Here is a 26,221-nt window from a genome sequence, read left to right as displayed (position 1 = left end):
AAGGCCATTAGGGAGGTAAGGGCATGGGCGGGGGTATCCAAGGAAGCCCATACCATGATTGCAGGTCAGCTTGAAGGAACTGGGGAGGTCCCTTGTATTGTGACAGCAGGCCACAGTGAGAGGCCAGGAAAATGACATCCTCCGGGTGTCATAGTGGTCGGTCATGCTGGGGAACCCCTCTAGCTGGTCAATGGCTTGGAGCCCTTTTTGTAGAGCTCAAGCCTTTATGGGGGGAATCTGCGGGTTTTTTCACAACTCTACCCTTTTGAAGTAGAAGACTCTGGGGATGATCCAGCGTTGGCACCAGAGTCCCCTCTTGGCTGAAGTACCTTTTTCCATAAGGAGTTTTCACTTCAGCTCCCAGTTTTCACGAAACCTTGCCTTTATCTGCTGTCAGAGAGAGCACTTCTGAGGGAAATGGGACTACTTTGGACACAGTGAGAGTGTCTGTCCGTTACTGGAATCAATTCCTTGCAGGAAAGACACCTCTTCAAGTTAAGAGAGCTGGGCATTTTCTCTAACAGTGAAAAATACAGAAAAGATGTTCTTCCCTCCTCTTCCTTTTTTTTTTTTTTTTACTGAAAGACATTAGAATGATTTCTAAACACCCTGCGGGAAGAAAGTGGAGGATCCCCCCCAAAAGGGTAAAAATGTAAACTAAAGATCCCTTTCTTTTTTTAAAAACCAAGGGGGTAATGAAACACTAATTAAAAACAAAAGAACCCAAAACCACTACTACTTATGCTAATGATGCAGGTAAGGAATGGACAACTGCTCTTTCAGTCTGAGGCCAAAGGAATTGAGGGGTTGCCTCACACAGCCTTGAAGCAGGCCATGAGGGAGCTGTGTGGGCTGAATGGACAGTGCTCCTACAATCTCTTATCAGAGGCGCAGCAGTGCAGATACACATACAGTGGAGTACCTATAGGGACACTACTTGAAAAAAAAAAAAACAACTATAGTCCAAAACTGAAGATAGCATTCTAGGATCTTCATGAAAAGAGATCAAAACTAACAGACAGCATTACAAACTTTAGAATGTTTTAAACTTTGGGCTTTAGAATTTTATTTTTGACAGTCTAATTAAAAGAAACCACTTCAAACCCCAAGCAAGAGAAGCTATTAAATTCCTCTATGGGTTCCAACATTTCCAGATTGATAAGCATTCTGTCCAGTTCTCCCTAGAAAATCTGGGAAGTATCCATAATTAGGACTAAAAGGAAATGGCTAGCCAGAAAGACTGCATTAAAATTTTTTTGTTCAGGAGACACTGGCAGTTTTATTCCAGTCCAGGTGACTGACTAAATAGGTCTCGCAAAAAGAGTTCAATTCTTTAGTTATCCTCAAGATCGAGTGAAATTCCTGATATTGCTAGGCAATGTTCTGAACGGATCAGTCAGACACATTTATGATTAACCACAAGAATCTGGACCAAATTTTATTTTATTAGGTTGATGAAAATGCTATTAATAAGGAGAAGGCAGAAGACAGTAAAACTTCCTGCATACAATGAAGTGACTTGTTAGTGGCTTTAAGCTGTGTGTTGACTATTAATTGTCAGAGATATGTTTTAAGATCAATTGAGTATTTGCTATGAAAAAATTGCAGTCATTGACATAAAATAAGTGACTTTGCAACAGAGACTCCTCTAATGTACTTAATTTTAAGGTGAAGCATGGTCTTGCACTAGGATCTTCTGGACTTTAATAGAGATAACAGGAACAACTGCATTTTAATAAAGCTCATACAATTATGTGGTTTGGTTATACCTTCATAGTGAGATGATAGTGTCTTGTACAAACCCTCCAGAATTTAAAACTAATTAGGGCTCAGATATTAAGTTTGGTCCAGTCGGATTGAAGTTTAAATTGATTCTTCTGGTAAGACTGTACTTGAGCCATTAATAGCATAGCCATTAATAGCAGAGACACTATACTAATATTTTCCAGACTATTTTCTGACTAAAAATGTATAATTGTTGTTATCTTAAGGAGAATTGATGCTACACGTGAACTTTTTCAGGAGTAACTAACTTGCTAGCATCTATTTCTAACACTGACATGTAAGGCAGCAATTTTTCACTCATGATTGTTGACATTTTTCCCAGTGCAAAGGGAGAAGAGAAGTTTAAAAAAAAAACACTAAAACAATGCAGTGTTAAAAATTAATCTCAGGAATGCAGCCTTAATGAATATGCCATCAGAAATCAGCTTTGCTAATCCAGAACTGATTTTTTTTATTAATTTCTTATGCTTGAAGTCATAAGTCCTTGGATCATATCTCAAAGTGAATATCCATATCTCAAGAAACCTTTCTGCCCACAGCAGACAAGACATGATTGTGCTACATTGATATATTAAACTCCAATTTACTGTTAGTCTCTGCATGCAATTGTTTGTACTCGTTAAATTAAAAGGTACAAGATTTAACACAGGTGAACAGTTTTCGGAGTTTTGCTGGAACTTGGTAAGAGGCTGTAAGTTAGTTACCTCCTTTTGTAGATGGAGTTTGAAGAAACTGTTTGGTTTTGAAGGCAGCACGAGGCAATTTTTTCTGCCTTTGCATAGCTGTTGAAAGATAAGAAGTGTTATATTTGTCTAGAAAGACAACACAACTCAATTCACTTGGGATATAGAACCACATCTGCTTGTGAAGCACCAGGGAACAAGCAGCTAGTAAAGTGAATAACAGTTTTCAAAAGCTGTTATGGTTCTATAAGAAGAGAAGTGTTTGTTTTAAAGTGGTGCTTGCTGCATTAAAAGGTTGCAAAGGGACAGTGTCAAAAACCTTGTGGTGGAAAATGCACAAATTCCTTAATAGTAAAGAAGTTTCTTGCAGAGCTAAAAACCCAGGAAGGCAAAACAAACACACCAAAGGGAGAACAAGCCACCAGCTAACATGCCACAGCAATCTCAGTGCAAGATTAGATATAAAGTAAAGATAGAAACTAAGACTGTCAGATTTAACTTGATAAAACAAGGTTAATTTTCCTTTTAAAGCAAAGAAACTTTCAGAAAAGGTGACTTTCCCCTCAAACTTACAAAAATGTATGCAAGCTAATAATCAAATCAATCAAATTCAGGATTGCCAGCCATCAAATCTAGATATGTTTCAGAATTATTGGGCTTTGCTAGCTTCTGCAAGAATAGATCTCAGCAAAAAAACCTAGTCCTGTTAGTGCAGAGGTGGGCAAACTACGGCCTGCGGGCCACATCCGGTCCACGGGATCATCCTGCCTGGCCTGGGAGGCTAGCCCCCAGCCCCTCTTCTGCTGTCCCCTCCCCTGCAGCCTCAGCATGCTCACTCCACCGCTAGTGCAGTGCTCTGGGTGGCAGGGCTGTAAGCTCCTGGGGAAGCGGAGCTGCAGAGCCCGGCCTGACCCGGTGCTCTGTGCTGCGTGGTGATGGCGGCAGTGTGCCCAGCTCCAGCCAAGCAGCGTGGCTGTAGTGCCACCAGCTACTGGTGCTCCAGGCAGTGTGGTAAGGAGGCAGGGAGCGGGGGGGTTGGATAGAGGACAGGGGAGTTTGGGTTGGTGGTCAGAGGGGAAACGGGGTTGCATGAGGGCAGGAGTACCGGGGAGCAGTCAGGAAGGAGGAGGGATTGGATGGGGCAGCAGGAGGCAGTCGGGGCAGGGGTTCTGGGGCAGTCAGGGGACAGGGAGAAGGGGTGGTTAGATGGGGCTAGGGTTCCGAGGAGGCCATCAGGAATGAGAGGAGGGGTTGGATAGGGCGGCGGGAGTCCGGGGGCAGGTAAAGGGTGTGTGGGGATGGGGCAGGGGTCCCAGAGGGGCCGTCAGGGAACGGGGGTGGGGGGGAGGGAAGGGGGAGGGTGTTGGATGGGGCAGGGATCCCAGAGGGGCCGTCAGGGAAGCGGGGGGGGGAGGGGGAGCGTGTTGGATGGGGCAGGAGTCCCCAGGGGCAGTGGGATAGGAGATGGGGGCCGGGCCACGACCCCCTCCCCTAACCCGCCCTCCATATAATTTACGAAACTCGATGCAGCCCTCAGGCCAAAAAGTCTGCCCGCCCCATGTTAGTGCCTTAAAGGGTCCCTGTAATCTACCATTTGCCAACAGCCAGCCAGCAAAGTTCTAGGAGCAGCAGATGCTTGGCAGGAAGGAACATGCCAGGAATTCTGAGATTCAGTATACTCTCACAGCAATCTTCACTAGCTGGGAGGTAGCTTCTACTGGAACCTAAGGCCTTGTCTACACTCAGAAGTTGCACCATTTTCACTGTACTGGTGTGAAGTGCTATAATGTCCCCAGTGTGTACAGCAGTTATACCAAAGTTCATATAACAGTATAAGTAATATAGGAATGGGAATAAACTATACCAGTATATGGCAACTTTACATTGGTATAACTACATCCACACTAGGAATTGTATAAGTGTAACTACTGGGGGGAGGGAGAGAAACACATACCTACCTGACAGTTATATCAGCACTAAAATGGTGTAGATCAGACCTCAGTTACCATCCTTGGCGTAACCCCTGATGGAGGACAGTTATGAATACAAGGCTTGTCCTGCCCACCAAGCCCCACAGCATTCTACATCAAGCCAAACACCAGAACTGGTGGCACTTTGATGAGGGGAAAAAATTAGCACCTTAGTAACTTTTTAAAATACTTTTAACTTCTCCAACTTTACAAGCATTCATATTCAATTATAATGTAAGATTATCTCCATGGGCCCTCTCACACTTCAAGATCTACAATAATTCTTTGAGGAGTAGGGAGGGAGAGAACAGAAAATTGAGGACTTTTCCTCATCTCAATTTATGGCTGGCTAGCATGTCTTCTTGTCTTGGTCTTAAATGCTATAATAAAAAATGTTTACTCAGAATTGCTATTCTTTCATAAAATAGTAAAAAATAATGAAGTGCTCATAAATATAACACAAGATGCTAGCTCTGTAATTCATAAATACAAAGAACAGTGGTAATACTTCGTATCAGCTAGAGCCTAACCAGTCTGAACCCCATTCTGTGATAGAAGTGTGTAGCTTTACACACACACCTCTACACGGTTTCATCACCACTTCTGATGTACAAACTCACCGGGAATCCTTTGCTTAACTTAATTTCTAGGTTGTAAAGCATTTTTGTACAATGTACCCCCATTTACACAAACAAGAAAAGTGATAAAAGATATCACAAAACACACAACTGTTTTAATTGTAGAAATGAACAAAAACTTCCAAACAATCATATCTAGGAATTAAACTGTAACAGACCACTAGCCCATCACGTCTACCTATGCCTCTGACTAATGGTTTTTTATTGATGCAGTCATGTTTACTTCCAGTCTCATTGTGCTGTATAACACCACTCAAAGACAAGAAGAGCAACTTCTTGTGTGCTCCAGAAGAAAGTTTCTCAAGAATGAATTTAAAAGGCAGAGTTACTTTTCCAACCCATGTCCCAATATACTATTCAACCTATTTATATTTGGGTAAGGTAGCCACCCATTAATTTTGCTGATTCTCTCATCTTGCTTAACTGTCTGATTTGAATGAAGATCTGGTACTAGAATTGAAGTTAAGTGATTTTTCTATCATGACACTTACATTTCATTTGCAAATGAGGTTAGTGGATCAATATGTAAGACTTTAAAACAGATGTCCCATTTACAGATCAAATTCTCTGATATACTGCATAAAGATTCTTTAACTACATAATTATCAGCACTAGGATCACTAAAAAGAATTTCAGGCATTAGAGGGGAGCAAAGCTGAGGAAACAAGCAGTTTCCATTAGGTGAATATGCAGAATGTAATATGATAAAATATCTTAAATATTTGCATTGAATATTGTATCTATTTCTATCAGTTTTGGTTACATAAAGTTGAACTTTAAAACTAAAACTACAATTATGCTACTTGTAAAATGCTACAAATACTATTAAATGTACTCTTCCATAGATGGCACATTTTTGAAGTGCAATGCAGATTTCTAACAAATAGTTTTAAAAGCAATATTTCAAATCAACAAAAACTACAGTAATGTAGGCCACTGTTTGCATCAGAATGTTTGATTTTTCTTTTTATCCTCTGTGCATGCTACAGAGCTTCACCGTGGCCATTTATGATTTCAGCCACTTTATCAGAAGATAAGTAGGCAACTAAGCTGTAGATGCTGCAACCTGAATTAACAACAGCCAAGTGTGTTTAACTCCACTTTTAGGATTTCACCTAGTACATTTGAATTTTAATATACTGGTATGAGCACAAAGACACACATTATGTACTTGATTTAACAGAAGTATCTGTCTTCTATCTGGAAGTTCCCCTTAAAAATTTTCCCAACAGCTTTTCAGAGGTTTGCGTTGCTTGGGGGAGAAACTCTAAAGGAATGCGTGACACTGTCCCTGCAGTTATACAATATTTGAAAATCCAGTGTAACAAAGATATTTGTAAGAGCTAGTTCTTTGATATTTGGAACTTAAATATTAAAATATGGATAGTTAAGATCTAGTAAGAAGAGACAATCATTCAATAGTTTATCTACATTCACAAAGTGATTTTTCACATATCACTCGGGAGTTTTAAACAGCTACAAACAGGAGTGTGTAATTTTGCCAGTTTTAAATAGAAACTGTAATACACTATTTATAAATGGACTGATTGAGTGGTGACTTTACACTAGACTGCATCAGACTGTTTGAAAATAATTTCTCAGTTGGATTAAATTAAAAACTTATCAGAGGGCTTGGCTACACTGGCGCTTTACAGCGCTGCAACTTTCGCTCTCAGGGGTGTGAAAAAACACACCCCTGAGCGCTGCAAGATACAGCGCTGTAAAGCCTCAGTGTAATCAGTGCCGCAGTGCTGGGAGCGCGGCTCCCAGCGCTGCAAGCTACACCCATAGAGGATGTGGTTTGCATGCAGCGCTGGGAAGAGCTCTCTCCCAACGCCGGCGCTGCGACCACACTCACACTTCAAAGTGCTGCTGCGGCAGCGCTTTGAAGTTTCAAGTGTAGCCATACCCTAACTGTCTTTATACCCTGTACAACTACACATACAGAAGATCATGTCTGGAAGTACATTTCTTCCACTTCCACTTAGACTAGCTAGACATCTCTAAAGTTGCCTGTTCAACATATCACACATCTGAGCAGTTGCTAATTTAGAGGTCTTACTGCATTCCCAACTAATTTTCAATTGCCAGCATCCACAGCACATTCAGTAATGCAGCCATAGCAGATGAGCATGTACATTAGCTAGTGAACAGCAGCCTTTGACAAGGAAAAAGCAATGACCTTAGATAGAAATGTAGCAACCTTCAGCTCATGCAAGACCAGCAGGTGAAAGATTTGGATCTCGAAACCCAAGAAGTCCTTGCTACAGGAAAACATGACAAACTTTGCAATAATTTAACAGTGGCATTTGTCCAAAGTGAAACAGTTAAATACAAACCCAATGGGAAAAAATGGAAGTTCAAATACAGAAATGATCAAAATTCCAGGAACTCAATACTTAAAACTGGACGTTTGTATGTACACACACATAAGACCATCCTAAATAGATTTACTTCATGTTCTAAATCTTAAAAAAAAAAAGCACACACACAAAAAAACCAATTAGTTTGTATATTCAGTAGCAAATATCTAACATCAACAAGAGCAAGGAAACTGTAAGGGATAAAAGTCTGGGCTTTATTCATGAAATCCAATTTATATAAATCCAGTTAAGCTACATGGACTTTTGTGCTTTGAAAAAATGTTCAAGTATTGGATATAACAAATTCACCTAATGATTTCCATAATTCTTATCTGTCTGTTAATTAATGACACTGTTTAAAAACACTACTTCGGATCCTACAGTCTAATTACCATGCTAAACTTGAAGTCACAATATTATGACTTCATGGCAGGATTAAGCAGTACAAGCTAGGATGTGAAAACTTTAACTCTTGTATAGTGAACAGTCGGAAGTGACCTGGCTAAGTAAGTTTTGTATAATATTTCCTTCAAGTTTGCTCAATATTAAGACATTTGCCCCCAAGTAACCCATATGGGTTTGCTAAAACCTTCCTTTTGTTTTAAATCCTTACAAATATGCAACGTTCTTAAGCAATTAAAACTACCGCTGAAATATTCCATTAGGAGAGCTGCTATCAAATTGTTTAACTTACTGTAGACCGGTGTGATAACATATACTTTAATGGGATTTTATATATAGTTTGTCTGACAGAGGAAGTAGTTCTTCAACTGAGTTTCTTGCTTTAATAGTTTTAAATCAAACTATTAAGGCCATGTCTACATCTAAAATTTTGCAGCGCTGGTAGTTACAGCTGTATTAGTACAGCTGTATAGGGCCAGCGCTGCAGAGTGGCCACACTTACAGCAACCAGCGCTGCAAGTGGTGTTAGATGTGGCCACACTGCAGCGCTGTTGGGCGGCTTCAAGGGGGGGTTCGGGGAACGGGAGAGCAAACCGGGAAAGGAGACCAGCTTCGCCGCGGTTTGCTCTCGCGTTCCCCGAACCCCCCTGCAAACCGCAGGGAAGGAGACCAGCTTGCTCGGGGTTCGGGGAACGAGAGAGCAAACCGGGAAAAGGAGACCCGCTTCGCCACGGTTTGCTCTCGCGTTCCCCGAACCCCCCTGCAAACCGCAGGGAAGGAGACCAGCTTGCTCGGGGTTCGGGGAACGAGAGAGCAAACCGGGAAAAGGAGACCCGCTTCGCCGCGGTTTGCTCTCGCGTTCCCGAACCCCCTGCAAACCGCAGGGAAGGAGACCTGCTTGCTCGGGGAACGGGAGAGCAAACCGCGGCGAAGCTGGTCTCCTTTCCCGGTTTGCTCTCGCGTTCCCGGAGCCACCCAGCAAACCGCAGGGAAGGAGACCTGCTTGCTCGGGGTTCCGGGAACGAGAGAGCAAACCGGGAAAGGAGACCAGCGTCGCCGCGGTTTGCTCTCGCGTTCCCGGAGCCACCCAGCAAACCGCAGGGAAGGAGACCTGCTTGCTCGGGGCTCCGGGAACTAGAGAGCAAACCGGGAAAGGAGACCCGCTTCGCCGCGGTTTGCTCTCGCGTTCCCGAACCCCCTGCAAACCGTAGGGAAGGAGACCTGCTTGCTCGGGGAACGGGAGAGCAAACCGCGGCGAAGCTGGTCTCCTTTCCCGGTTTGCTCTCTCGTTCCCCGAACCGCCGAGCAAGCGGTTCTCCTTCCCTGCGGTTTGCAGGGTGGCTCCGGGAACGAGAGAGCAAACCGCGGCAAAGCTGGTCTCCTTTCCCGGTTTGCTCTCTCGTTCCCGGAACCCCGAGCAAGCAGGTAAGGAGAACCGCTTGCTCGGCGGTTCGGGGAACGAGAGAGCAAACCGGGAAAGGAGACCAGCTTCGCCGCGGTTTGCTCTCTCGTTCCCGGAACCCCGAGCAAGCAGGTCTCCTTCCCTGCGGTTTGCAGGGTGGCTCCGGGAACGCGAGAGCCAACCGCGGCAAAGCTGGTCTCCTTTCCCGGTTTGCTCTCTCGTTCCCCGAACCGCCGAGCAAGCGGTTCTCCTTACCTGCTTGCTCGGGGTTCCGGGAACGAGAGAGCAAACCGGGAAAGAAAATCAGCTTGATTACCAGAGGCTTCCTCCTTCCACGGAGGTCAAGAAAAGCGCTGGTAAGTGTTTACATTGGATTACCAGCGCTGGATCACCAGCACTGGATCCTCTACACCCGAGACAAAACGGGAGTACGGCCAGCGCTGCAAACAGGGAGTTACAGCGCTGGTGATGCCCTGCAGATGTGTACACCTTCAAAGTTGCAGCGCTGTAACTCCCTCACCAGCGCTGCAACTTTCTGATGTAGACAAGCCCTAATCCAGTAAGGATATATACCACATATTTCAGAAGTTTGTACCTAATAATGTGCTTTTATTGCCTAACAAACTTGAAATAACAATTCATGTTTTCTTCCTTAATCATTTGATCATGTTTTCCTTCCTTTAGAACTTCACACACTAAAAATCTAGAAATTAAACCTTTAATGCTTAGACAAGATGGTCATCACATTACCCTAGAAGCATCCAATTGCGAATGAATATTTGATTAAAAAGATACAGGTACAGAACTGTTAACTTGCACCTTAAAATACATTTGCTTTTGTTTTGTTTTTTAAAGTAGTAAGTCCTTTAAGGAGAGGCCTGCAATATGAATAAAAATCTAATCTTGCAGTTCACAGCTCATTGACCCTCCCACAACTGACCCAGAGCATTAGGTTTGTTTTGCTTGACAGTAATGTATGTGCACATAATGGGGATTTGAAACTCATTTAATCCTTTACTTGTAAAGTATTGAAACTTGCAAGAATCCTGTATTTGAGCTGGGATTTTTGCATTTTTTATATCCTGCATTTCATTACTTCACTGGCTTACAAAGAAGAGACCCATCTGATAGGACTGAGGAAGAGAGAAATGACTGAGCCAAAACAAGACAAATAGATGTAATTTCAGATCAGCTTTCAGCATCCTTTAAAAACCATATTTACCTCATTTTTGTGTACTGCAATATAATTAAAAGGTGAAGAAAACCAGAAAGTTAGTTTTCATAAAATCTTGAAAACAAAATGCAACAGTACAAAGTAGCACTGTACAAGTTCTCTAATTATACTAAATAAAAATAGTTTCCACAGTACTCTCATCTGAAGTGTATATATACTAAACACGTACCAGAATATACTAAAATATTAAATGTATTTTTAAAAAGGGACTGCCATATTTTGTATAAGTAACAACTGATGTTCTCTCATCAGTTCAAAGTTCATGTAATTCTTCACCAATATTCATTTTATTTTACAGAGGAAAATATAGCACAATGCCGCATTTCAACAATGACAAGCAATCACACACAAGGGAAAAAGAGGGGAAAACTCTTCAATTTCAAATTTCTGGGGAAACTTCAAGAGGGTGAGGAAAATATTAAGAAGTATGAAAAATAACTTGGACAATAGTAGGCACATACATAAATTTAATGGAAGAGAAGTGCTAAACTTGGAAACAACCTGGGGTTTTTTTTCCTGTCAGATTTGGCATTTATAACTTGATCTCATACTTGACTAAACATCAAGGCTAATGTTATGTGTAGTTCTTTAGGAAATGGTTTTCTTTACCATGAAACAGTAAACACATGCTACTGCTTTCAATCTAATTCCAAAATATGTGTTTACAATATCACTGTAAAGATACTTACTGGCTGAAGCCTGAGGTTGAATGCGAGGTATTCCTCCATTTGGCACTTGAAAATTTGAATCACTTCTGCTGTTTTTCACAGACTCAGCATGGATGTTAGATGTCCTGGACAGGTTTGGAAGACTACGCCTTAGTTTTTCTGTATAAAAAAAACAATGCAAAGACACAACATACAATCTCATGCAGAAGACTGACAACATAACTGACAGTCTTCAAAAACTGACCTGAAAATTAATTTTGCTGTATAAAACTGCACTGCAAATTAAAAACTAAATACTATTTAGACCATTCTATTGTTCTACAGATGACATTTTCTTATGCCTCACGTGAAATATTCTGCATGCATTTTCTTCCTAAATATGTAGTAATTTTGCTGTGTGCAAGTCAGAAATATAGCTGATTTTGAAACTCTCAAAGATTATCTGCATTGTGAACCCATGATTTTTTTGTACTATATATTATACAATGTTTGACCATAGTAATTTTTCCATCAATTTATGCCCAAGTAACAGTTTTTGAAAAAGTATTATATAATTACACAGTTTCCAATCTCTCTCTATATAAATTAAAAAAAAAAAAAAGATTCATTCCACCTACTACTGAAGTGCAATCATCTGAGGTGAAACATGGTCATTACTTAACACTACAGTTTATTTTGACAAGACACTAACTCAAACTTCATATAGTTTTAGGTAGGCACACTTATCCAGAATGGAATTTGTGCCAAGATGCCAGGGCTAACGCTTGTGTTTTTGCAAAGAGCACTATGGGATCTTTAAAATTCAAAAAACTAAAGCCAAAGCCATTAAACACATTACACAAAAGTGCATATTCTTACATCGGTTTCCAATCTGCATTTTCAAGTATTAACAGCTTTCTAAGATCACGTCTACACTGGCACTTTCATCGTTAAAACTTCTGTCACTCAGAGATGTGGCGGAAAAAAAACAAAGAACACCCCTAAACATCAAAAGTTTTAATGATGAAAAGCGCCAGTGTGGACAGCGCTTTATCAACAGGAGTCACTCTCCTGTCAACAATGCTACTGCCCATTGTTGGGCGTGGTTTTATTGTGTCACTGGGAGAGCTCTTCCCTGGCAACAAAGAGCGGCTACACTGTGCACCTTACAGCAGCGCGGCTGCAGTGGCACAGTCGCGCTGTTGTAATGTAAGGTGCACCATGTAGGCATAGCCTACGTATCTTTTGTCTGTACATCAGACTCAATTTAACAGGGCCATAGTTTGAGATGGTCATCTTTCAGGGAATGCCCATACTCACACCCCTGCCAACTTGTTGAATAGAAGGACTGCTGCTTATTTGGGAAAGAGCTTCCCTTCCCAACACATGGCATTTCCCTGTTCTGGGGATTCTAGCTAGGTTTTCATATCACATCCACTACTTAAGAATCATAGCACCTTGGTTATTTGTCCCTGTGGCGCTTCTATTAGCTGCTCCATATGTCCCCAGCCCAAGTAACGCTGGAGTTTATCCAAGTGAGAAGAGCTCTAGATGGGAGTGGGAGGACAGCTGTTTTATCAGGATGAGGGGCTGTTCACTAGGCCATCCTGATTTAGAAGAAATACAGTTAGTCAGATGCGGAAAATAGGTATATAATCCCTTATGTCACTAGATTGAAGTAAAAAAATATAAGCGTGAGCTCTCAGTCTCATTGGTATCCATATAAGAACCTTTGTATTTTTTTCAGATACCTTAGGTTTACCAGGTTTGCCACAAGTTTTTGATCACTCACATTGCAAACTGACTGCTACATTTATTTACAACACTATACTACTGCATTAGTGCTCAGTGCACACATTTGAGACAAAGCTCTTTACCTTCACTTTTGACATTGCTAGTCTGTAAATCCGTAGGATGGCCTTGAAGCGAAAGACGAGGTTGCTGCAAGCGGCTAATCATAGGCTGGGGTGACACTCTGCTGTATTCCAGGCCTCGAGCAGGTGATCGAGAACGAGGAGAATTCCTGGGAGACTGCTTTGGTGAAGGCCATGGCGAGTTGCGTGGTGATGGTGAGAACTTGTTAACAGCCGGATGCACTGCATGATGTGTACTGTCTTCTTCATCCTCTAAGCTCTGTGCATCAAGTTCCTGATCACTAAACGTGCCCCGTCTTGTAGAATTGCAAGAGGAACCAGAACTACGTCGAGAAGTAGTGGCTGCATACTCCTGCCGGAGACCTGACAACAGTAAGAACATCGTTTACAGATTTATCTTAGACAAGAAATGGATATTATTATATAGATAGTGTATACAAATACCTACCCCAAGTTCAAAGTCATATTTAGCAAATCCTAGTTCCTCTTATTTGAGGATTCAATTTCATCCCAGATCTGTATCAACAAAGTTATCTGATAGTTGGTAGCCTATGTGAAATAAGGAGTTGATTTAGGTCCCTTTCCTGTGACGGGTTTCTCAATCTTGTTTTTTTCCATAGTGTGGACCACATCTTATATATTTGGTTGCTCACCTGCCGCCCCGTACCTGCATCGTAACACTGACAACTACAGCAATTACTTACCTAGAAAAATAGTATTAGAAAGAATATTAAATGTATTTCTTACTAACAGCACCATTAAGCAACTAGAAGTAAGAACTGTATGATCAGCCAGCTCTATACGTAGGCTACAAGCCAGTTTGAGCACTGTTCTGGTAGATTAGTAACCATGATAATTAGCACCTTTGGCAATCTCCACAGACGCTAAAAACAAAATAGACAAAAGGTTGAACAAAGGCTACATCAAAACTGAGAAAGTGTGCATGACTGCTTTTCCCGTCCGTACCTCTTCTGTGGACAAACAAAAGAGAGTTATTCTCCAGGCTTTGAGCACTGAGCTCATCAAGACAGATGTACTTGTTCCATGAAGAAGGGATTTAGGATAATAGGTGAGTCCAACTAGCATTTAAAAAAAAATCCACTGCGGGCTATCAATTTGCCTCTCCTGTTCGTCAGTATTTCTTTTGCCTCTTACCTCTAAATCCAACTCCTTACAGCAACTTTATCCTCCTCTAACCAGAAGGCAAGAGGATCAGCCAGTCATGTTACAGAAAGTGCCAAAGTTTGCAGAATTGCATAAAACCTGTACCTATTTTCTATCCCCATCCCCTCCAACAACTTAGTATGCAATGCCTCACCCACCTTTTTAAGGACTTCTGGCCCAAAGTACAAGTTTGGGGGACCATTTCAAATCTGGCTTTCCAATGTAGTAATTCATTGCTCTAACTTTACCATTAGGGCCATCTATTTGATAAGTCTCAGCAACTCCTACTCGCTCCTCTACCATTCTTTCCCCCATTGCTGCGTAAGAAAGTTAAAAATGTCTGCAGCTGAAGTTTAAAGGAATTATGTAATCAAAGAAGAGTTGCCTTTCAGTATGCAAAGTACTTACTTTCCTCCTGCATCCGAGCTAGAATTTGCACATCTGTGACATTAGTTAGCTTGTAATTTGATCCAATAGAGTCTTCATCCATTTCTGAAGCACTTAATTCACTGTCGATAGAGGACTGAGGGCTTAGTGAAGGATTTCTATCTGCTGAACTTTTAAAATGACCTGTACAAGAATAAAGAAATTAAAGTAAAACCCACAAAATACACTGCAGTGTATTTCCATAGCTCAGTAGCTACTACTGTGTCATAGTAGTTCAGTGGCTACTAGCGGATGAAAGGCTGGATGTCCCACTATCCAGCAAAACAGCTAATTCACTAGATAAATTCAGACAGGGAATAAAGCTTTTCTTTAAAAAAAAAAGTGAGTAATTAACCATTGAAACCATTTTCAAGCATTGTGGTGGATTCTCCACAAAACTGGATGTTTTTCTAAAAGATGTGCTCTAGTTTAAACCAGAATTATTTCAGGGAAGTCCTATCGCCTGTGTTATACAGGAGAGCATACTACATTATTACAGGGGTCCTTGCTGGCCTTAGAATCTATGACTTTATAAACTTCAAGAGATTTGCTGATCCACTGGATAACTGCATATACAACGTGTTAACGTACAATCTTAAATATGTAACTGGAATTTAATACTTATGTAACTTAGATAAAAAATCTTTTTTTATACATCCAGTAACTAATACTATTTGTTTAAAGTTGTTCTATTAATCAACATTTACAGAATTGTACAAGCTCTAGAAAGTCTTTCACATTTCCGATGCCTTCTCCATTCCCCAATAGATCTGCTGATGTCTCAGAGAAACTGACATTCAAAAAGCCAAAAATAAAGGCAAAAAACACTGTCAAAGGTTATTGTATGTGTGTCAGACTGCAGTTTCATGACATACCTTTCATACACACGCACTTCACACCAAGATTATATGGTTCTTAGTACTACAAGATTCTACAACCACCTGCACTCATGCTGGCTATACCAGTGCCTCAGTGCATAAGAGAATTGTAGGCTTTGCAGTCATACTAGTGCAGATAACCATTATAAACATATATTCCAAAAAGTTGTACCAAACCTTTTAATAAATGCAATATGACTCATATCCATACAATTAAGTTACATGCATTATTTGTCCATGTAATGGTACCTGACTAGTACAGAAAAGACCCAGAGGAAAACAGCATAACTATACTTCACGCCAAAATAACCTGGCCAAATGCTTTTCCTATAAAGTTAGTATCTTACATATGATGCAGGCTTCCTATTGACACTCAAGTTGTTAGTATAGTATCTTTTCTTATCCACATAAGCTTTAACTCCTTGCCAGTCCAACCCACAACTCAAGAGCACACAATGTTTTTAGAACAGAAACTTACCGGAGCTACCAGGAAATATGAGTTGTTTCACTAAAGGGGGTTTCACTGGTGTTGAGGAAGGCGAGTTGAAACCACTGCTGTAGGGGCTGCTAGCATTTGGACTATAAGGGCTTGTGTAACTGACCGTACTGAAAGGGTTACTGTACAAACTTGGTCTCTTGAGCACTGTATGAAAAGGGGAAAAAAGCCACATTGAAAGAATTGGTGAAGATCAACATATATACAGTAGTATTTAAAGTAATTCAACATGATTATGTTACTAGGCAATTCAAGTAAAACAATTCAGTCACCAGAAAAACACTGTGGTTTTATCAGAGGGGTAGCCGTGTTAGTCTAGATCTGTAAAAGCAGCAAAGAGTCCTGTGGCACCTTATAGACTAACAGACGTATTGGAGCATGAGTTTTTGTGGGTGAATACCCACTTCGTCGGATGCCTGACGACGAAGTGGGTATTCACCCACGAAAGCTCATGCTCCAATACATCTGTTAGTATATAAGGTGCCACAGGACTCTTTGCTGCTTTTACTGTGTTTTTAGATTTACAAGAAGTGCCTATCTTGGGTTCCAGGCACATACAATCATAAAAAATACATGCAAAAAATGAGAGAAGAATACCCCTGACAAGTTTTCCTCACTCAACTCAATAGGACTAAATCCACACCACTCAACTCACCTCTGCTTCTAAAGACCAGTAGATAAGCCTTGTAGAGTGCCCTATAGCTCAGACTGTGGGGGTGGAAAGGAAAAGTGAAGCAAACTCCTCCATAAGTTACCAGACTCTAGGCTTCCCCCTTTTACAGGACAGGCTCAAGCACCTTGGCTATTGTTAACTGCTATAGTAACAAACATAAAAGCAGTCTCTAAGGTACTCAGGACAGACAACGTTAAGGTGAGCCAACTTGAACAGCACACAGGCAAAATGGAAGCCACTTCAGATATCCATGAAAAGAGGGCTGCTAAGCAAGAGGGCAACTGCATTTGGTACTAGCTGAGCAGGCTTCTGAAGCAACCATACACAATTTACGATGCACTTGGGAAGGACGAAGTTCTGACTGCCAAAACATGCTCACATTGACAAGAAGATTTTGACCTCTCTCTTTCCAAAGTACAAACAGGAAAAGTGCTCTTGGTCATTGCTCTACAGCTGTTGACCTCAACATCCAAAAAACCAGTTGCACATATATAATAAGACTTTCAGATGCAAGTGAGTAATAGCATATCTCAGTTGAAGGAGTTAATGGCAGCCTAGCAGGATAACCTTCTATTCTCATTCTAGTTGAGCCTCACCCAGCTAACTCTTATACAAGCCTTTAGCTCGGGTGGGCAAACTTTTTGGCCCGACGGTCACATCTGGGTATAGAAATTGTATGGTGGGTCAGGAATGCTCACAAAATTGGGGGTTGGGGTGCAGGAGTGTGCTCTGGGCTGGGACCGAGGGGTTTGAGGGCAGGAGGGGGATCAGGGCTGGGTCAGGGGGTCAGGGATGCAGGCTCCAGGTGGCACTTACCTCAAGCAGCTCCCAGAAGCAGTGGCATGTCCCTCATCCAGCTCCTTCATGGAGGCGCAGCCAGGCAGCTCTGCAGCTGCCCTGTCCTCAGGCCCCGCCTCTGCAGCTCCCATTGGCCGCAGTTCCTGGACAATGGGAGCTGCGGGGGGTGAGGAGGGGTGCTTGAGGCAGCCCCTCTGCACAGGAGCCAGAAGGAGGACATGCCGCTGCTTCCAGGAGTTGCGCAGAGTGGGGTTGGAGCACTGGAGCAGGGCAAGCCCCAATCCCCATTCCCCGATGGGAGCTCGAGGGCCGGATTAAAATGTCTGAATGGCCAGATGCAGCCCCCGGGCCATAGTTTGCCCATCCATGCTAGTCACTCAGATAGTATATTAATGAAACCATCTGGTATGATGACAGATGTACAGTTGCAAACTGTATGCACATTGAGACACCACAGCTCTTTGTCTCCCTAGTGGTGTGGGTCATGCATTACTTCTTAAACACAGTATCATCTGATCTAAAGGGAAAATTCTTCAATCAAGTCTACCTTTGTCTAGGATTCAAAGTGACTTGACTACAATTCAAAACACTTCAGAAGTGTACACAGAATATTTTAAAAAGTAGTATTTGCATGACCCACACTACAGAACTGCCACTAAATTGTCATCAGGGAACTGAGGGGCTCCATGCCTGAAGACATTCCAGGTAAACAAAACGTCCCGACCCACCAGCGGCTTACCCTGATGGCCAGGAGCCAAAGTTTGCCAACCCCTGAAAAATAGGGTTGGCTTATGAAAGGGTAGTCTATTTGTAGTTGAATACATGCATTACACTTTGATTAGGAAATTAATCTTCTAACCTAACTCATTTTACTACACTATGAATGAAAACTCCAAGGGAAAAAAAGCAAATTTGACTTCCCTTATTAAAGCTAGCTCCTTGACTACTGAAGGTATTCGATGTCATAGTACAACTGAATTATCAACTTTCTTAAAGAAAACTGTTCATTTTGCACAGTATAGCAGGTGAAGAGCGTCTCATCATGCATAGTTTTAAATTAAGTTTAACTGCAGTTAAGATGGCTACTAGGAGTTATGCACTCTTGCCAAAGAAAGGTTACAATCAAATTTTTAAAAAAAAATCTATATATGTGCACTGCAAAACATTCAAGGATGGCCCCTGCAAGCAATGTGCTAACTTGTGAGATCCTAGTATAGTTATAGACATTAAAATCTTGAAAAATAAGGGATTTTTTAAAAGGCATGGGTAAAAGTCCTCATGTCCCTCAAAGATCTAAATGTAGCATTCTGCTGTTGCTGAAACTGTGAAAGGCAGAAAGAAGGCTGTGATCAATATACTAATATGGCAGTGGTGATGAAGGACCTTGGCAAAGGGTTGACTCTCTGCTCTAATGCACTTAAACTGCTTGACTCTGACTTGTTTAATTCCTTTTACTCAATGTCTTTTTTAAGTTAGGAGGTGCTACAGGTGACTCAGTAAGGATTTTCCACACCTTGTGCCACAGGATTAAAATAGCATTCAAGTTTTTAAAATGCATAAACTGTCAGTTATATTCAGAATAGGCGCACGGACAGAAGGTTTGTATTCTTAAAGTTTACATCACAATAGTGCCAAATATCACTTAGCAATTACAGAAGTATGGTGGCCAATTTAATAGAATATCTTTAGATATTTCCAGTCTATGTATACAAGTTCACAGAATACAGTGTTAAGAACAGAACGAATGAAGTTGTATTACAAAATGCATCTAATTTAGAAAAACATCTGGAATGCTAAACAGATAATCTTCTGATAAGACTTGACCAGAGTTCTCTTGATATTGAATCTCCCCTGGTCAAAGTGTAGAAACTGATCTCCTTTATGTTCCAACTGAACCTTGATCTGCATGCCAAAAGAAACAGTCCCCACCACTTGTGTTTAAAGAAGAAAAAAAAAAAAAAAAAAAAAAGAGTGAACCCAATCCCTCTGTGCATCTGTAAAAGGCCAAAATGGTAAAAAACAGGCTGCTCTGTAGTATAACATATATATACACTGTATACACACAAAGATATATTAAAAGAATGTTAAGACTGCAAAATCAACAGCTCAAAAATTAAGAAACGCCAAAATTAAGAGTGTCTGTGCAATCTTAATTTGGCCTTCTTACGCATATGGATTATGATACAGTCTTTAATTACATATCACATCCTATTCTTTCCACAGGCTCTCTCATTCTGTATACAGCAGTGGTCACCAAATTTTTCAGAGCCGTGCCCCCTCTTATCTCTGTCTGCACTCCCTCCTACCCCCGAGGCATGGCTGGGAGCGGGGCTGCAGCTTGGGGCTAGGGAAGGGGGAGGGTCATGGACAGGGGTAATGGGACCCTGGGTGCAGGGCTGGCAGCTGGGGCCAGGGCCAGAAGCAGAGTTGGGTGGTGGTTTCCTACAACCTCTGTGGGGGTTGGGCTAGGCACCAGCCGTGCTCCCCCACCCAAATGGTCCTCCATGCCCTCTAAGAGGGAACACACCCCACGCTCTGAGGAACTCTAGTGTACAAGATGAATCTACTCTGGAGAAGACTCAGGGTTGGATAGTGAAGGAAACTGTCTGTAGGGCCCCTGCTTCATTGGCTGCAGAAGTTAGAAGGTACCAGTGAATAAAATAGGGGGCTGCAGGAAGATAAAGAATGATCTCATGGATAAAGTAGCTGAATGCCACAATGGGAATCTGGATTCTATTGTTACCTCTGCCAGAGTTCCTAGGCAATACTGAGCAAGCCACTTAAAACTTTTCACAGTGTGTTCCTCAATGTTCTGGTGCATGACTTGAGGACCTGAGGTCTCATATGCAGAAGGGCTGAGCACTCAAAAAGGCAACTCACATGAAGCCTTGGGAACTGTGGTTTGAACATATAAAGTGCTATATAATGCTAAATATTCTAGTTACAATGAAAACAGTTTTTTATAATGGGAAGTGTCTGGTCACCTTAATAAGCAGTGCTACCAGACCCACCTATTCCTTGTTAATACAAGTCACAATTTATCCAGAATGAACGATACTGCTCCACATGAACTTTCAGAATATTCCAGAGAACAATGTACAGTCTTTCCCCATCCCTGTCTCCCCAAGGAAAAGAAAACTCTGCATTTGGGAACATTCATAATCCATGTACAGTAACTATTTTTGATAGGTAACATTAACAAATTGATCTATGCCCTTCTGTCAAAAATAATGAGGTTCCCAACAGGATTTTTTCAAGTACGTTAGCACTTCATGCCTAAGCTAATTTTTTTTAATGGCTCAGTTTTCAGAATCATGGCCAACCTTTCTGAAATCCAGAACGTTTTATTTTAATGAAAATCATGGCCGGCAAACTTATTCTGGCAGCCTCAGTAATAATTCAAACTGACCAGAAATAAAATCTATCATTAAGTGTAAAGCTGGCCACAAACAAGTCCAATGCTTAACTCAAAAATGGATTTTCCTTTCCATGAGAGATGTGGTAATAGTTCTTGTTATGCATATATCCAGAGTGAAAGAAACTATATACTAGTCTTGCTTTTTATGCCAAATATTTAAGCATGGACAACATACACAGCACTGTACAAAACTGACAGACTGCCCCAAAGATTTCACAATGAAAGCACAATTTAAGTTGCATTCCTTGTCACCAAACTGCCATACCACCTCTCTTCCCTATCCCTTTTTGTTTTGGGACATTTTTTCAAACAAAAAAGAGGCAAAAGCAACAAGTTTTTTATAAATGCAAATAGATGCCAGCATTCTGTTATCAGGCACTGATTCAAGTTTTTTAAAATAGAATCAGATTCACTTCCTAGGTTTAGAGGCTCAAGAAATCATTTAGTAGTTTTAAATTAATCCCACCAGGACTGTTTTGGTTTACATGAACATGATGCAAGGACACCTGGATAGCCTTTCCACTCTACTCGCATGACCCATTTTTATGAGCAAAGTAATGACAAGAAACTTTAAACAGAACCCTGTTTCAAGAGAGAAGACCAAGCAGGTGACACTCATGCACTGCAGTCATGTAGAAACCCAACAGTGAAACACCCTTGAAATATACACCACTAAAGACTCCCCAGCCATTTTTTAATTTAAAGAAAAAATCACAATATGTTTAATACACAATGTAGGGATAGATTATTTCACATTATATAGTATAGGTGGGGCTAGGAGCACGGCCTGCTGAGGTTACTTAACACTTTCCATTATAAAACCATTTTCAGTTGCTTATCACTTGATCAAATAAACTGTTTAGGCAGAAGTTGTCCATGCCAGGTATGTGTAATTATGTATTATGATAGTCTTTAATTACATGTGCCCAAGGGGGCTTATTTAAAGATCCACAAGCAACCTTAATTCTAGCATTTCCTAACTTTTGAGTTCTTGATTCTGAAACTTTATAATGTTCTTTAAACATACTGTGTGTGCAATATCCTAGGTTTTTTTTAAAAAGCAAATGGAATTTTTAATAATTCCATCCTGTGGCACCATATTGATCCCTACCTGGATCATCAGCAGAGTTAGAACCCTTAGGTCCACCACACAACATTGCTACTAAACTAAAGGGAGATGAGACCCACTGTACCTGAGAGTTTCACAGGTATCTGCTGACAGCAGAGGCATGGTGAGATTCAGAAACCCTGGGTTCCATTCCAAGGGACTTGATATCAGAAAGGAGGGTGTGCCCGATTGTAAAATGCAGCAGAGAGGCCAAAATGAAAATCAGGCCCCTGAGATTTTAGCCAGAAAGAAGTCAAAACGAAATCAAGAGAGCAGAAGTCAGGCTAGAGGGGCTCCAGGGTGGAGTTCAAGAGGAGGAACATGGCAACTCTAGGAAATGGCACATTCAGTCTGCTTAGAGATGTAGAGTCAAAAGGAGACGAGCTGCTAATTGGAGCGGCAGGTGCAATAAAGGATGAGGATTTTTTGAGGTTGGTAGAGACATGAACTTTAATTTGAAGAAGCCAGTGGAAAGAAAGGTTGGGGAGAGGGAGGAGGGGAGAGTTTAAACTTCATAAGTTGGAGGCCATGAAGTTGAGGGGGCAGAAGGAAAGGTTGTGATCTACCTTTCTTTCTAACAGTAGATCTTGTTGATACTTTATTTAAAAGTCAGCAAAATCCCACATGGAGATAGAAGAGGAGGAGTTTAGGAGAGAGTTAAAGGCTGCAAAGCAGTTTCAAGGATTATGGGATTCTAATGGAAAGGTAGTGCTATTTGGCAAAGAAGAGAGACCTAAAGACAGAATCAGGCAGCTGAGTACCTCCAGCTAGGTATTAAGTACCTAACTCCCACTAGGACATCAACAGGAGTTGTAAGGGGGGACCCCATCAGCATTTCACAGAACCAGGCATTCAGTCATTAGCCGCAGTTCTGAGTGTTAAGTGGCTCCTTTATCTCAGGGCCAATTATATCATTTAAGACATTAGTCTCTATCATCTTCGAAAGGAACCACCAAGATCCCAAATCCACTGAAAAATCCATTAGTGTCCCAAAACTATTAACTAACTTCAGTCTCCATCTCCTTAGCCAAGAACAAAAAACAAAACAAAAAATCCCCAGCTGATTTAGCACAGAGTTTAACTACATATCTAAATGCACACAGTCTATCAGCCTGATAGTTTTGTTCTCCCCTCAAGAGTTTAGACTTACACAGACTCATAGACTTTAGGGTCAGAAGGGACCAATATAATCATCTAGTCTGACCTCCTGCACAAAGCAGGCCACAGAACCCTACCCATCCACTTCTATAACAAACCCCTAACCATTGTCCGAGTTATTGAAGTCTTCAAATTGTGGTTTGAAGACCTCAAGCTGCAGAGAATCCACCAGCAAGTAACCCATGCCCCATGCTGCAGAGGAAGGCGAAAAACCTCCAGGGCCTCTGCCAATCTGCCCCGGAGGAAAATTCCTTCCCGACCCCAAATATGGCGATCAGCTAAACCCTGAGCATATGGGTAAGACTCACCAGCCAGCACTCAGGAAAGAATTCTCTGTAGTAACTCAGATCCCATCCCATCCAACATCCCATCACAGACCACTGGGCATACTTACCTGCTGATAATCAAAGATCAATTGCCAAAATTAAGCTATCCCATCATACCATCCCTTCCATAAACTTATCAAGCTTAGTCTTAAAGCCAGATATGTCTTTTGCCCCCACTACTCCCCTTGGAAGGCTGCTCCAGAACTTCACTCCTCTAATGGTTAGAAATCTTCATCTAATTTCAAGTCTAAACTTCCTAGTGTCCAGTTTATATCCATTTGTTCTTACGTCCACATTGATACTAAGCTTAAATAATTCCTCTTCCTCCCTAATATTAATCCCTCTGATATATTTATAAAGAGCAAGCATATCCCCCCTCAGCATTCTTTTGGCCAGGCTAAACAAGCCAAGCTCTTTGAGTCTCCTTTCATAAGGCAGGTTTTCCATTCCTCGGATCATCTTAGTAGCCCGTCCCTGAACCAGTTCCAGTTTGAATTCAGCCTTCTTAAACATGGGAGACCTGAACTGCACACAGTATTCCAGATGAGGTCTCACCAGTGCCTTAAATAACGGTACTAACACCTCCTTATCTCCGCTGGAAATACCTTGCCTGATGCATCCTAAAACTGCATTAGCTTTTTTAACGGCCATATCACATTGGTGGCTCATAGTCATCCTGTGATCAACCAATATTCCAAGGTCCTCCTCCTCCTCTGTTGCTTCCAACTGATGTATCCCCAATGTATATCTAAAATTCTTATTATTAATCCCTCAGTGCATGACCTTGCACTTTTCACTATTACATTTCATCCTATTACTATTACTCCAGTTTACAAGGTCATCCAGATCTTCCTGTATGATATCCCGGTCCTTCTGTGTTAGCAATACCCCCCAGCTTTGTGTCATCCGCAAACTTTATTAGCACATTCCCACTTTTTGTGCCAAGGTCAGTAATAATAATATTGGTCCCAAAACTGATTCTTGAGGAACTCCACTAGTAACCTCCTTCCAGCCTCCTTCACCCTTCAGTATGACCCGTTGGAGTCTCCCCTTTAACCAGTTCCTTATCCACCTTTCAATTTTCATATTGATCCCCATCTTTTCCAATTTAACTAATAATTCCCCATGTGGAACCGTGTCGTATGCCTTACTGAAATTGAGGTAAATTAGATCTACTGCATTTCCTTGTCTAAATAATCTGTCACCTTCTCCAAGAAGGAGATCAGGTTGGTTTGGCACGATCTACCTTTAGCAAAACCATGTTGTAATTTGTCCCAATTACCATTGACCTCAATGTCCTTAACTACATTCTCCTTCAAAATTTTTTCCAAGACCTTACATACTACAGATGCCAAACTAACAGGCCTATAGTTACTCGAATAACTTTTTTTTCCTTTCTTAAAGATAGGAACTATGTTACCAATTCTCCAGTCGTACGGTACAACCCCTGAGTTTACTGATTCATTAAAAATTCTTGCTAATGGGCTTGCAATTTCATGCGCCAGTTCCTTTAATATTCTTGGATGAAGATTATCTGGGCCCTCCGATTTTGTCCCATTAAGCTGTTCAAGTTTGGCTTCTACCTCAGATGTGGTAATATCTACCTCCAAATCCTCATTCCTGTTTGTCATCCTTCCATTATCCCTAAGCTCCTAATTAAAGACTGAAGCAAAGTACTTATTTAGATATTGGGCCATACCTAGGTTATCCTTAACCTCCATTCCACCCTCAGTGTTTAGTGGTCCCACTTCCTCTTTCTTTGTTTTCTTCTTATTTATATGGCTATAAAACCTTTTACTATTGGTTTTAATTCCCTTTGCAAGGTCCAACTCTAAATGGCTTTTAGCCTTTCTCACTTTATCCCTACATGTTCTGACCTCAATAAGGTAGCTTTCCTTGCTAATCCCGCCCATCTTCCATTCCTTGTAGGCTTTCTGCTTTTTCTTAATCACCTCTCTAAGATACTTGCTCATCCAGCTTGGTCTACAACTCTTGCCTATGATTTTTTCCCCCTTTCTTGGGATGCAGGCTTCTGATAGTTTCTACAGCTTTTACTTGAAGTAATTCCAGGCCTCCTCCGCCTTTAGATCCCCAAATTCTTCAGTCCAATCCACTTCCCTAACTAATTTCCTTAATTCTTTAAAGTTAGCCCTTGAGAAGTCAAAAACCCTAGTCCCAGATCTATTTTTGTTTATCCTTCCATCTAGTTTGAACTGAATTAGCTCATGATCACTGGAACCTAGGTTGTCCCCTACAACCATTTCTTCTATGAGGTCCTCACTACTCACCAAAACCAAATCTAAAATGGCATCCCCTCTTGTTGGTTCTTCAACTACCTGGTGAAGAAATCCATCTGCTATCACATCCAGAAGAATCTGAGCCCTATTATTCTTGCTAGCACTTGTCCTCCAGTCTATATCTGGGAAGTTAAAGTCTCCCATGATCACACAATTCCCATTCGTGTTTACTTCATTAAAAATATTGAAGAGGTCTCTATCCATATCCAGATCAGATCCCAGCAGCCTGTAGCACACCCCAAGCACTATCTCAGGGGAGGCTCTAGTAGCTTTCTTTCCCAGTGTGATTTTTGCCCAGAAAGACTCTGTCTTGTCCATTCCATCACTAAGGCAACAGACAAATTCCAGATTAAGCAGTTGGACTTTTTTAAAAAGAAGTTTTATGGCTTGAGAAGAAGCAGAAACTGGCCAAAATATCACTACTCAGGAGGCATAAACTACTGGAATCATGATTCACATGGTCTATTGCGTCTTCCTCTCT

General features: G+C 41.4%; 1 protein-coding gene and 1 long non-coding RNA gene across 4 annotated transcripts in view; one reads left to right on the top strand and one right to left on the bottom strand.

The window, feature by feature from the left end:
- The window catches only part of LOC115652007, a 67,728-nt gene extending 54,527 nt beyond the window's left edge, over positions 1 to 13,201 (top strand). The window contains exons 4-6 of one of the 2 annotated variants that reach the window (XR_004000506.1): positions 9,928 to 10,040; positions 10,776 to 10,883; positions 13,114 to 13,201. This is a non-coding gene — a long non-coding RNA (uncharacterized LOC115652007). The remainder of the gene's footprint in view (positions 1 to 9,927; positions 10,041 to 10,775; positions 10,884 to 13,113) is intronic. The other variant, XR_004000507.1, reaches the window with a different exon arrangement.
- SLAIN2 (SLAIN motif family member 2) overlaps positions 1 to 26,221 on the bottom strand; it is a 62,457-nt gene that overhangs the window by 16,835 nt on the left and 19,401 nt on the right. The window contains exons 3-7 of one of the 2 annotated variants that reach the window (XM_030563438.1): positions 15,945 to 16,109; positions 14,571 to 14,732; positions 13,002 to 13,361; positions 11,167 to 11,304; positions 2,490 to 2,567 (exon numbers count right to left, since the gene is read on the bottom strand). In XM_030563438.1, the coding sequence (XP_030419298.1) occupies positions 2,490 to 2,567; positions 11,167 to 11,304; positions 13,002 to 13,361; positions 14,571 to 14,732; positions 15,945 to 16,109 (903 nt within the window). The remainder of the gene's footprint in view (positions 1 to 2,489; positions 2,568 to 11,166; positions 11,305 to 13,001; positions 13,362 to 14,570; positions 14,733 to 15,944; positions 16,110 to 26,221) is intronic. The other variant, XM_030563439.1, reaches the window with a different exon arrangement.

This window comes from Gopherus evgoodei, chromosome 5 (assembly GCF_007399415.2).
Source record: "Gopherus evgoodei ecotype Sinaloan lineage chromosome 5, rGopEvg1_v1.p, whole genome shotgun sequence".
NCBI classification, from domain to species: Eukaryota; Metazoa; Chordata; order Testudines; family Testudinidae; genus Gopherus; species Gopherus evgoodei.
The sequence above is the reverse complement of the archived record's forward strand: the minus strand, read 5'-3'. Positions and strand labels throughout refer to the sequence as shown.